General features: G+C 38.7%; 1 protein-coding gene across 1 annotated transcript in view; it reads left to right on the plus strand.

The window, feature by feature from the left end:
• Nucleotides 1–13,908, plus strand: part of stk32a (serine/threonine kinase 32A) — a 58,596-nt gene that overhangs the window by 12,531 nt on the left and 32,157 nt on the right. Inside the window, exons 4-5 of the mRNA XM_032576954.1 lie at nucleotides 1,172–1,323; nucleotides 11,929–12,102. Coding sequence (XP_032432845.1) covers nucleotides 1,172–1,323; nucleotides 11,929–12,102 — 326 coding nt within the window. The remainder of the gene's footprint in view (nucleotides 1–1,171; nucleotides 1,324–11,928; nucleotides 12,103–13,908) is intronic.

Below are 13,908 nucleotides of genomic sequence, written 5' to 3' on the forward strand. Positions count from 1 at the left end.
CACTTACTCTTGTCACAGCAAACCTCGTGACCCTAGGGGTCATTTTGATGATGTTTGCAGCAGCTGTCCTTCCATGCTAATCAGGAGGAACTGTGCTCCAACGGATGTTGTCACGTTTGGATTGGAATGATTCAGCAGGAGCAGCTTCAGCACCAGTGACCTCCTCTTCAGACTGATCAGTTGTGTCTGTTTCTTCCAATTGGTACTCCACATCATCTTCGTTCTCAGAGGCCTGCTCATCTCCATCGCTAAAATCCTGTGTGTCCTCTGCCTCATTTGCAGCAAAAATGTGATCCAAAGCTTCATTTACAGTGAATCTTCTCCTCATTGTTGCATCCTGTGAATTGGAGATGTGTACTCTGCAAGTCACCACCTCTACACTCAAATGGCTTGACAAGCCTGGATATGTCTCCCTTTGTTTGTTCTCACAAAAAGGCAAAGAGAAAAGCCCCTAAATGAAGCTCAAGTGGTTGGAGGAAGAGGCTGTTGGTTGATTGTGTGTTCATGATTTAATTTTTGGCATTTTTTATTGTTTTATAATTGAAAATTTTAACCGGGTCACAAATGACCCGAACACCACAAAAGTCATTTTTTTCACCAGAGCACTTTATAATTTAGTAAAAAAAAAAAAATTGATTTTACTTTGTTTAAAAGGAAGTCCCTGACAAAGTCAAAAAGTTTCAACGCAAAAAACAAATGTATGAAGTACTTTTATGCATGCTAAAACTCAAAACGGGTCCGTAGGGACCCTAACACCATAGGAAGGTTAAATTCATAATCATAAGGAAGACAAATGTTCTGAGGATTTCTGCAGGTATGATTTTTGGAGAGTTTGTTGTGCCACATTCAATGAAGATTCATGAATCTCATTAGTATGTTGGCATTTATAAGCCAATTAGGTAATAAAGAGGTGAGAGTTTGTTATCGCTGGTTTTCTAACATGCTCTCTTTTGCTCTCTCTTTCACTGCCAGTTCAATACCTCTCTAGTTTTGTTGAATAATTGTTAATTGGCTGCTGTTTGAAGATGTTTTAATGTTGTGTCAAACTGGCATGCATTATCTTTCAGAATGAGTTCCACATTATACATTATAGTAATGAAATTTTCCAATCATTTACCAGGGCAATGAAGCATTGATAAGAATATGCATTACCCTCATGTGATCTCAACAGGTTTGCATAGTGCAGAAGAAGGACACAAAGAAGATGTACGCCATGAAGTACATGAACAAGCTGAAATGTGTGGAACGCAACGAAGTGAGAAATGTCCTGAAAGAGCTGCAGATCATGCAGAACCTCGAGCATCCCTTCCTGGTTAACTTCTGGTAAGCACAGATCCATCTTTAAAACATGAATTATGGTAAAGATTAAGACATAAATCCTAATTGTTACAACTTGTTTTCAGTGTTTTTAAATAAGAAGTAAAGAGTAAAAAATAATCACGAGAAAGGTGGAACCTCAACATAACAGAGACGTAAACAGAGAGCCAGAGAGTAGCGCAGTGCACAGACTCACCAGACAAACAATACCAGTGCTTGCTTGATTGCATGCTGTGCTTGCCAATAAAAAGACTGGAAGTTAATTTTGTTGGCAGTGTAAACCCCCATGGGTGGGGTGATTTCCTCTAGAGATGTGCTTGGGTCAGCGCTGTGCCCACTCACCCACCCTCTCCTCTTTCTTTCTGCCTCTCTCACTGTGTTGAGTTGGCATAAGGTACCATTGTCCTGTGGTAAGCACTCAAGGTCAAAGACAGGAAGAGACCACCTGCAAGTCTATGCACTGCGTTGAGCCAATTACATGCAGAAAACTGTCCTCTGACCTGTCCCTCTTTTCTCTCATCTGCGTCCTCCCTCATTAGCCTTGTCTTCTCACACTTTCCTTTTTCCTCTTGTCTCTCTTACCATCTGTTCTACTTTCTTTCCCCTTCTCTTGTTGTCACTGGTCCTCCTATTGGTTGCCACTAAGTGTGACCTAATATTTTGGGTAAAGTTTTCAAAGCAACAATACACTTAGTAAAACCAAAATTAAAAGGAACCAGACCACTCTATGTAGGGTTACAAAGAATTTCAACACTTGGAACAACAGTTTAGAACCCTGTTATAGTGAAAGATCCTTTTGTTTATTTAGAATCATTGCTTCTTTGACACTAAAGGAAGGAAAACAATTATTTCAAAGGTTCACAAGAAGGTATGTAAGAATATGGACTTTGTAGACTTAATCTATTTGAGGATGACTGCTACCTCTGTGCCTTCTGTATTTCTTGCAGATGATCATGTTTACATCATAAAGTGAAAATATTGCGACCTGAAAATTTATCTCAGCTGCTGAACTTGAAGAGTTTCTTTGTGGCAGCATATTTATTATTACAGCTATCTAAATCCAGAGCAGAGTTGGGACAGACAGCAGGTGCATTAGATGTGCTGGGAGTATTTCTCATGTATATTAAAGCCTAAAATAAACAAATATATTTAGAGAAATCCACAGGATACTGTCCCGACAGCTTAAGCAAGCAGTAATAATATTTATTCTTAAAAACTCGTTGTAAGCAAAGTTCTTAGGACTTTATTGCATAAAATATTTTATGTCTATGCTGGAGAATGAATGGTACTTTGAAAAGAAATTAGTTAAAAAGAAAACCTTGAAAGCATCACAAAAAGATTGCACAGTAAAAACTTCACTTGCTTCAGGGAGTTTTTTATATAATTATTTTGTTCAGTCTTTATATAATCATGCCAGTGCTTCATATGTGGAGAAAAAGACATCTTTCTGAGTTGTACCTTGTTCAGTCATGTTCTATGAAACCACGCAGCTGCATCGCCAGATAAAGATAAAGAAACTCTTATTTATTAAGACATACAGGTTTAGTAAAGCAGACAGGTATTGTGAAGTCAGTACAGATTTTGACTGTATAGAATAAGTAAAGATAAGCCTGACTCCAGACTTTAGTATCACAAGTACTGCCAGCAAACATAATGCCTCCTTTTACTTTTAGTGCTGCAGAATTTGGCGAAAGCTTGAAAGTAGTTTGCCAGCTCGTTGCGTTTTTGGCCTGATGTGAAGGTGACCTGGTGAAATGCAAGATCCAGTCTAGCCAAAAAAATATCATAGTCAAGTACTCTCACTGCCAAATTGTGACTGAACTTGGAGTAAAATTAGGCCTTACTTTCTGAAATGAAACATAAAAATGTATTGATTTAGAATACAGAATAAACTCGCTAGTATTTCAATACTTGGGCCAATTTGGTTGTTTGTAACATATATAGGTGAATGTGATTTTGCATACGACTTCACCTCCGTTCCTGTGCTCAGGAAACATTGGACACAGACTGATGGGAGCTGTCAGTCAGGGGGAGGCGTGAGGAGAAATGGTGGGAGAAAGGTTGGAGGGCTGTCGCTATTGATCCAACATATCACAGTATGCAGGGTTGGCTGCCTGAATCCATCTCAGCCAGGCGCTGTGGTCACTGTGTGCTTGTGGGGGTAGTATTAATGTCTAATGACTATAATTGTAAAACTATATTTAATTATTCTCATTTCTAGCTAAACATTGTTATACTGCTAAAGGTTATGTATAGTAATAAAGGTAAATTAGGTAATTTACAGTAATTAACGTACAGTGCTGTAAAAAGTATTTTTTACATTCAGGCTTCTTCTGTCTTTGCTTTTTTTGTCCAATGTACTTGCTTCTAATCATCAAACTACTTAGTAGTTCAAGTAATTCAAAATTGTTTTCTTTTGATGATTTCATTTATTCAGAGTTTATCTTTAACCCTAATATCTAATGGAAACAGGTGGCAGCAACTGTCATTCATAAAAAATAAGAAAAAGAGTTTATTGTGGCTATAGATGAATTTTCTGTGGAGAATTGTGGTGCTTTAGATGTTCTGCTTCTTTTGATCACCTCCTGGTTGAGTCACCAATGTGTTCTAGGAATAGGTTTAGTAGACCAGCCACTTCTGGAAGGTTCTCCAGTCTTCCATATTCGCTCTGTTTGGAGATTATGACTCTCACTGTTGTTCACAGGAGTCCCAAAGTCTTAGAAATGAATTTGTGACACACTTAGACATCAATGACTTATTGTAGTTTTTCACCTGGTCTTGTATTTCTTCGTTATTGATTGGGTCATGATATATTGCTTTTGAGATTATTTACGCTACTTGGTGGGTGTGGCTTGTGAAATTAAAATGTACTTTCCATAGAATGTGGTTAAACACAGAAAATGCATTATTTTATGGTTTAACATAGGGTCTGGCAGTTATAGACAACTTTTCTAATTAAATGAAACTCTAAATTAAAACCCTGTTATGTATTTTCTGCTGATTTCTTAGTCGTCTGGTAAGAAATGATGTTCTGAAACATTTAAGAGCAACAAAAAATGCACAAACTGAAGAACATTTTAAGCCAATTATTCATAGCAGTGTTACCTCTGACAGACGGGACAGTGACGCCTTTTGTAAGGACATGTTCCCATTAACTCTTGAGCCCCTGTGGTTTCTTGAGATGTCCATTACTGGAGTTGCCGAGGGGCATTGCTGTCTCTAAAAGCTCCATGCAGGATTCGTTCCCATAAGACTGAGTGCCTGAAGGCCACCAAGAGGTCACATTGAAATGCATGTGTGGCAGAGCAGAGACAGCGAAAAAATATTAGCTGAAGAGTGTATTGGCACATAGGGGACCAGGAAGAGGCTGTGAAAGGATGCAAGCGAACCCATACAGTATAAAGCGACCAGGCTCAGTGCCAGGAAGGCTAATGAAACGTCTGCAGCACTTCAATATAATGTACAGGCGCTAATCTGAAGCATAGCTGCTGCTCTCTGTTCTCTGCTTGAAAAGTTGTTTCAAGAATCAAGCAACAGCTGCACTTGGCTGCCAAATAAGATATTTATAGTTTTATTTGGCTGTAATAGCTGCAAAATACAATCTTGACATATGACATATCATAAGATAAGATGAAAGCATCAATATTCCACCATAAAGTGGGTCACTAAGTGGTGAAACAAAACAAAACAAAATTACGTAGCTGAATCACTTATGTATATGTTTATTTTTATTGTTGAATGAAAAAAGGTTAAACAAGAGGTGCATTAATCAGAGATTTATGGCCCATTTCAGTTTTTTTTAAGCTCTAATGTGTTGATACTGATTTAGCTGATATTTCTAACAATTCCAGTGGATCCGTATTCAAAATATGTTATTCTAGCTTTTTTGTCACCATAAATTATGAGGAGCGAAGGTGACATCACACCATGTGTCTGTGAAAGAGAAATCGCTCTAATTTAAAAGAAACACTGAATGATTTAAAGTTGAAAATCAATAACAGTCATTATCCTAGAAATTAGCAAAGGTATCATTTCTAGTTGTCAACAAAAGTATCTGTTTCCATTTTCTTAGAAAATGAATTCATTTATCTTGATTTTAATATTTCCATAAGACTGTTTACAAATGCCAGCAGGTTCCATAACACAAATTTTAAAAAGTTCTTAAATAGATTAAACTCAATCAGTTTTCAATCTAACCTGATCAATTGATCTCAGCTGATGTCGTTGTGCACAATTTATCACAAGCCACTCCTTCACCAGGCCAATAAACTGAATAAAAACAACACAAGCGCCAGATAAATAGATTTAAATTATCCTTCTGTTGGACGATGAGTAAGTTTTATATTAATAAGATAATTTCCTGCATTGTAGATTTTGTAGTTTGAAAATTAAAAACCTTCATAATTCTTTTTGACTTCAGGTGTTTTGTAAATGAAAACTGATCACAGCCTCATTCAGAGGAACATGACGGAAAGGTACACACACAGAAACATGCTGATTGAGACATTTCAGAAAAAAATGTGTTATTTTTAAATGAAATACTTGAGAGTCTGAAAAACTACAAACTTTGTGACATAAAGAAAGATTAGTGGTGTCAGTTTAATTTTATGCTGATACAAGTCCATTTAAAAGATCCAGTTTCAAACTGACTGGAATTCTTATCATCAGCTAAGCATTTTTCACAACATAAATAGTTACATAATCAGATAGGATGTTCTTAGAATAAAGAATCATCCATCCACCCATTTTCTATAATTTACACTTCTGTACAGTAAGGTCACTGATTATTATGGCCATCAAAATCTGTGACCAGTGTCAATTTGGCTACTTGAACATTAAATATTGTTATAAATATGCTCAGATAGAGGTGAAGAGGTGGCAGAATTCTGAAAACCAGTTGTTTTAAACTCTGACATAATTTACAGTTCTGTACAGTGAGGTCACATATTATTATGGCCATCAAAACCTGTGATTCTGGCTATTTGAGGGTAAAATATTGTTATAAATACACTCAGATAGTGGTGAAGAGGTGGCAGAACGCTGAAAAATAGTTGTTTTACACTGGTCACTGTGACATAATTGTGGCGATGGTGGAAAGGAAAGTTTCCCTTTTAACGGAAGGAAACCTCCAGAAGGGATCAGTGTGAGAAGCTATCTGTCACAACCACCTGGGGATTTATTGGCAGTAATAACCGACGGCTCCCTGCAGGAAGGAGATGTGATGGTTTTAGTTATTCAGCAGGATGTGTTTTTATTAATTCAGTGATTTTATTAATTCATACATATCTCAGAAAGTCAATTGATCCAAACACAGATCTTAACCACAGTTAAGGGAAACCAAGTTTAATACAAAATGCATCAAAATAATAATAGTACACAGTTTAACAGATCTATAACTAAGATATTGGGCAATCTAGCCATCCATCCATTTTCTGTACACTCTTGTCCCTAGTGGGGTCAGGAGGGATGCTGGTGCTTATCTCCAGCGAACGTTTCGGGCGAGAGGCGGGGTCACCCTGGACAGGTCGCTAGTCTGTCACATCGTGAATAAAGAATCACTTAGTTGCAAATGCTAAGATTAAGCTACCATCTATTTATAAAAGAAAAAAAAAACTTGCATCACATTTTCAATCACATTTTAACCTGCGCAGTTAACTGATGCACTGCAGTTAACTACACAGCTGTTTTCCTGAAAGAAGCCAAGAAAAAGAACAATTAAAGTCCAGTTTGCGTCTCTTAAGCACTTGTGACAGCAGCCGCTTGGGTTGTTTCTCAGCCGTAGCCACCTCTGCTGGGTTTGAGGTATTTACTCTTGAGTGCGTATGCTTGTGTGGGCATGTATGGTGTGTGTGTGTGTGTGTGTGTGTGTGAGATGCAGAGGTAGGATGAAGAAAAAAAAGAGAATACGGGACTCACTAAAAACAGAAGAGAAAGAGGGAAAGAGGGAGGATCAAAGGCAAAGGCAGTTAATCAAAAGATTAATCGACAGAGTAAAACAGCTCCTGTCCAAAAAACACAAACTGTGTTTTTTGGACAGGAGTTCATGCTTTAGTGTACCAAAAGGCTTTTATGATATTCTGGTCTACAGTTTGAAGCTTTTTCTTTCACACTGTTGCACTCAATGAAACAGTGCAACAGTGAAACATTATGCAATGCAGGCAGACTCACAGATCAATTACAGTGTTGCTGAGAAGCAGTGAACATTTGTCCTGATATTTGTTGCTGCTGTTTAAGAGAATTAACTAGTTTTAGAATCTGTAATTGAGTGCAAAGTTGAAATTTATTGTGGATTTTCCCAAAATTCAAAATGCAGATATTATGTATGTAGCAAGTCCTGTGTCAAGTTGAGCATGCTTCTTCTTTCCAGCCATTAAAAAGCTTTTTGGATGATTCAGCTTGAAAAGATTCATTTAATAAATTAGAATATTTGTGAAAAGGTTGGTTCATTTCAGTTAAAGACATTTGTCACTTTGATCAGTGGAGCCTCAGCATGTAAAAGGAGGAATGACAACAAAATGCAGTTGAGGTGGATTTATTAAAGAACTGCAGATCACATTTGCACCACCAACATTACACAAAGAATCTGGCTTTTATACCCTGAGCAATTTCACCAGACATGCCAAGAAGAGGGGTAATCAATATAACAAGGAATAAACATTATTTACACAAACCTAACACCAAAACAATAAATGGTACCAATAAATATTTCCATATACACAAATGATTTCAACTAAACTAATCTAAGGTCAATCAAAAAATAAATGTAACTTAATATAAACCCTCAGAGCATTACCCCTCCTCACTGACATGGTACGCTCCTGGAGCTTTTCAGCAGCAACTGGAGCATTTGTCTCTCTTTGCTGCTCCACCCTGCTGAGGAGACACACCAGGAAAGGTATGCACTTACTCAAATAATTTCTAAACTCAAATTGAATCAAAATCATTTCTAAAAAACAGATTAGACATTATTACCCACCGTAGAGGAAGGATGTCCAGTCCTCCTGGCTGCAAAAATGTTCAACTAAATGTCAAAATACTAGTGATGGTGAGATGAAGCCTCATGAGGCATTGAACCACTTGAGCCAACTGGTTCGAGAAAGGGTTCATTTCTTGAAGCTTCATGTGCACACGAAACCACCTACTGGCCAGGTGTATAATCACAGCCAGCTGTATCTTAACACGTGTGATGCATTGAATTTTTGTCTATTATGGCTCTTGGGAATGACTTCACAAAAGGTGTAGGACGAAATCATTTGTCTACATAAATTATGTATACACATATGTGTATAATAAAATATTGTTTGAATGTATCCTCTGTGTGTAATTATTCCCAAAATAGTAGTGTCATGTGATATGGCATGTTGTGTAATAAAGTTTTTCTGTGACTCTAGAAAAATGGCCTGGGCTTAATCAGGCAGAGGACAGTGAAAGTGCTTGTGGAACTAGGGAGGGGGCAATGAATAGGCTAATGCTTGTGTAACTTGGATGATTTCATGCATTTTTATTAAGAAACAACAATTTCTCCACAGTTTTTGGTTTCAAACGATTTCTCTTTTTTGACACTACATGGATGAGGTGTTATTATTGTACCCCAACTCCTTGGAGCACAATAAACACCTCACCTTTACAGAAAATAAGAAACAGTGAAAAATACAGTTCCTCATAAGCAAACATAATGCATCTGCAAATGTTCAGTTCACCTTACCTTGTTAGGGCTTATCAAATTGAAATGTTCCCACATAGGGGAAATCCTCCTCTTTCTCACCGGCTCCATCCTACTCCTATCCTGTCCTCGCGCTCCTAAATCTCCTATCTATCTCTCTCTCTCCTAAACTCTCCAAACACCAAACTAACTGTCTCAAACTAAATAACCATTATCCAAACTCTGCTATCCAAACTATCAAAACTCTATCCACTCTCTCAACTGACCGCAACTCGCCTACAACAACCCACATTTTGAATGGAGCCTGTGGGGTTTCTAAAGCTGTCAAACCCCGCGCCAAACTCTGAGCCACTTCCCGAAGCAGTCACGTGGTACAGCCAGGCAGCGAGGCTTCGGACGTCATCGTTTTCAGCTCCTCCCCTAAATGAAGCAAGCCTCGATACGCGCTTTACGGAAACGCCCCCTCCATTACTCGACACACGCCTCGAAGCCTCGGCACATCACGTAACATCACTACAAAATACAACTGAAATAAAGAACTGAAACAAACATTTGGTCTGTAAATCAGTGCCTCACACCTGCTGCCCGTTAGCTCATCAGCCCAGGTCAGCATTCGACCTCCCAGTACTTGCGCACCTCTTTCTCAGTTACTCCTCACTGATTCCTCTTGTTAAATCCTGTCTTACCCTGTTTCCTCCCTGTTGTTGCTGTTACTTTTGTTTCACTCTGGCTCCCTGTATACTCCATGGTTTTTTAAGTTTATGTTTTTTTATTTTTAGTAATTAATAAATTTTTATCTTCAAAATCAACTTAAAGTCTCGGCCTGCTGCATTTGGGTCCATCACCAACACACAGCACGACGGTTAATTATGACAGTCTTAAAATGTGACATTTAAGATTAGGAAATTGTATCAAATCCATAAAACTGTAAAAAGTTATGTCTGATTTAATGTTGACTCTGGAAAAAGGTGAGTTTTTTTTCAGAAAGTGTATTTAAATGGTGTCTGTTGTAAATACAGCTGCAGGAACAATAGTTAAAAATCTCATGATGCATTAATGAATCATGATGAACACAAATTGGAGGGAAAACACACAATGCTGCAGGCGCGCGTGTGTGTGTGTGTGTTCAGAAGGCTCTTTGTTAAATGGTTGTGCTTCCTCTCAGAAGGCATCTCGCAGATAGTCTTTCCACATTCGGAGGCCAACGGCAATCAAACGTTACGTGGTCTCAGCATTATCTGAGCCTTAGCAGACAGTTTGGAGTCAGCTCAATCAATTCCCATCCATCCATCCAGTGCAGAAAAAGCACCACATACACTTTATTTGCAAATCTCCCAGAGGGGGTGGTGTTTACCAACGTGGCAAAAAACTCATCCTTGGTTACAGAGTCATGAGTTTGAGCCAAGATGATGGTTCTTTGTCAACCTTAACCTCTGTGGACTCAATACAGTGGATATATTGATGGATCTGCAAGGGGATGCAGTACATTTAATGTGTTTTTTTTTTTTTTTTTGTCAAAACACAATTGTTTTTTTAAACTCTCAGTTTCTATTTTTTTTTTTTTTTTTTGCCATCATGGTAACTAGTTCCTGAAGTCTTGTTGACTGACGTTTGGAGGAAAGTTGTTCAAAACATCCAAACGTCTTTGGAATTGGGGTTGTAAAAAATGTGGTTGATCTGAATAGAAATGTTGCTATTCACAAAATCTTTCTAACCAATTACATTTCACACACTGGCATTAAAAAACTCTGATGTTGTGCCGTTCAACAGAATAAAAGATAATCTTTTGATCACAGATGTGATCACAAAAGAGATTGTTTTTGCTTTTTTCACCCTCTTTCCTCGTTTGACTTTTAAAACTCGAGAAACACAAAGATGATTGTGCTTTCAATTTAGAAAGAAAATGGTGAATTGCCATAAAATTGGAACATTTTAATCCTGACATAAAACGGCAGATTTTTAAGGATAAACGGTGGCCTCCAAATAAGGTTAAACCATTAGGATTAGAGAAGAGAAAGAGAGCTCACGTGTCTCCTATTAGGTTGTCAGGGATATGCTTGATATACAGTATATGGATCTATATGGTACTTACAAAAGCTCTTGGCGCTATTCCCATGGTCAACACTGAAGTCTGAGGTTTGTGGTTTTACAGGTTATAGGATAGGTAAACTCAACTGTTTATGTCAAACCATTCATATCTGGTTTTATTGGCTGATTTGACTCAGTAGCTCAGGGATAACAGAAAACAATTTTTCGTCTGGAAGACAGAGGATTAGTGTTTCTAGATAAAACACTAAAGATAACTTTCTGCAAAGTGGAAGGATGTATTCAGTTATGAAATGTAGAATACAGATTCATCTGAAAAATGTGAATATACTTGAACAGGTCAAAATACCAACACTGATGTGCCTGTTTGTGGATTTTGAAGCAATGACATCAGCCTCAGTCCACTCCCTGCTTGTGCACCTTTTTCTCACACTTTTTCCTTCCACAGAACTTTCCATACAGCACTCTGTGAAAAGCCCATTTCACCAGCAATGAGCTGCCGTGGCTTACCCTTCTGGTTGGGAGTGTCAGTGACTATCTGCTGGTGTCAGCGGTCTTCCCCATGATTATGTGGGAAATAACACAAAATTTCCGTGATAAAATGTATTTATTTTTTTCATCTCATGAAATATTTACATTTTCTGAATTTTTGTTTTCCTTTATGTATACGAGTAATAAGTCTAGATAAAACACAAGTTACAGTTTTTGGATTAAGTCACTGGAAAAAGTGACATTTTCACAATATTCTAATTTACTGAGATGTATTGATGTTGTTTCTGTACATTAATCTACTGTGTTTTTTCCCATTTTCCCCTTTAGCATCTGTTTGACATCTTATTTGCTCATAACCTTGTCACTATGTGATCTTGTCATGCTTGACCCATGCTTTTGTTCCAACGCAGGTATTCGTTTCAGGATGAAGAGGACATGTTTATGGTGGTGGACCTGCTCCTGGGGGGAGACTTGCGGTATCACCTCCAGCAGAACGTCCACTTTTCAGAAAGCACAGTGAAGCTGTACATCTGTGAGCTGGCCTTGGCTTTGGGTTACCTTCGCAGCAAGCACATCATACACAGGTAAGATGGATTTAGGATATTTTTCATTGGATGTCTGATCCCATCAGATTTTTAAATAAATCTTGTCTGCCGCTGTGCAGATGGTTTAGCATCAAGCTCAAAACTTACTTTATCTTGATTCATACACCATTATTATTGTGAAATCTACTAGTTCAGCAGATGCTGATAGGTTTATGTTCCTTTTAATTTGTAAGATGCATGTTAAGTGCTCTTTAGGCAAAAGTATTTGCTGCCATGGCAAAGTAACGGACTTGCAAAGCCAAGTAAAGCCTGTTCCTGCCAAATGTTATTATCTTAGGTTGTTAAAGTGTTTCAAAAACATTGCAATATGATGTCACTGCAGAGGTATATAAAATACATTAATGGTGCAATGTTGACAACCTTTCAACACAACCACTCCTTTTTCTTATCTTATGAACACTTTGCTGCCACAGCCAGTGATTCTCCCACTGCTTTAGCTCCAGTTTTAAGTAAAAATTGTCAGCAAGATGAATGGATGATGTTAGCGCTGAAGACAAATACTTAAAACTTAAATGACCATTACTATTATCGAAACCAGTTCCAGAAACGTGACCTTCATAAGACAAGATTAAGATAAGATTTATTTATTTGTCATTGTCATCAACAGACTACAACGAGATTGAGATATGCTTGACTCAAGTTAAAATGCAGGTTATGTATATATACATAATATACAATATACATACATAAAAAAGATAAAGAAATAAATAGTACAAAATTAGAAATAGACATCAGAAGATGGTTGCAGCGCCTGGAGGTGTCGCAACAGAATTTACATTTTTAACAAAGTGGTGTCAAGAGCAGAAGTTCTTATGCCTTTGAATTTAGTGCCATGATTGCCATCGGGTAAAAACTGTTTTTTAGGCGATTTGTCCTGGTTTTTATTGCTCTGTATCTCTTGCCTGATGGCAGCAGCTGGAAGAGACCATGGCCAGGGTGTGAAGAGTCATTTAAAATGTCCAAAACTTTCTTGTGGAGCCTGGAAGTGTAAATCTGTTCCATAGTGGGGAGGGGGCAGCCTATGGTTCTCTCTGCTGCCCTAACAACCCTCTGGAGCGCCTTCTTGTCCGCGGATGTGCTGCTGCCGTACCAGACACACAGACCGTACGTGAGCACACTCTCTATGGAGCAGTGATAGAAGGCCTGCAGCAGGTCTGAGGGGAGACGGTTCTTCTTGAGTATTCTCAGAAAGTACAGTCTCTGCTGTGCCTTCTTCAACAGCTCCTTGGTGTTGGTGCTCCAGGTTAGCTTGTCCTCCAACCCCATGCCCAGAAACCTGAACACTGGGACCCTCTCCACACAGGTCCCACTGATGGTGAGAGGCTGGATGTCCGTTTTGTTCTTCCTGAAGTCGATCACCAGCTCCTTTGTTTTGAAGGTGTTGAGGAGCAGGTTATTGACTTTGCACCACTCTGACAACCGCTTCACCTCATCCCTGTACTCCAGCTCCCCCTTCCCGCCTGAGATGAGACCAACAACAGTTGTGTCATCTGTAAACTTTATGATCTTGTTGCTGAGGTGGTTGGAGACACAGTCATGAGTGTAGAGAAGTGGGCTGAGCACGCAACCCTGTGGCGATCCGGTGTTCAGGCTCAGAGCAGTGGAGGTCTGGGGGCCCAGTCTGACCCTCTGGGAGCGACCTGTTAGGAAGTCCAGGATCCAACTGCAGGTGGCTGATGGGAGCCCAAGGTTTGCTAGCTTGGACACCAGACGTTGGGGAAGTATGGTATTAAATGCTGAGCTGAAGTCCACAAAGAGCATTCTGACATAGCTCCCCTGCTTCTC

Source organism: Xiphophorus hellerii, chromosome 11, assembly GCF_003331165.1.
Source record: "Xiphophorus hellerii strain 12219 chromosome 11, Xiphophorus_hellerii-4.1, whole genome shotgun sequence".
NCBI lineage: Eukaryota > Metazoa > Chordata > Actinopteri > Cyprinodontiformes > Poeciliidae > Xiphophorus > Xiphophorus hellerii.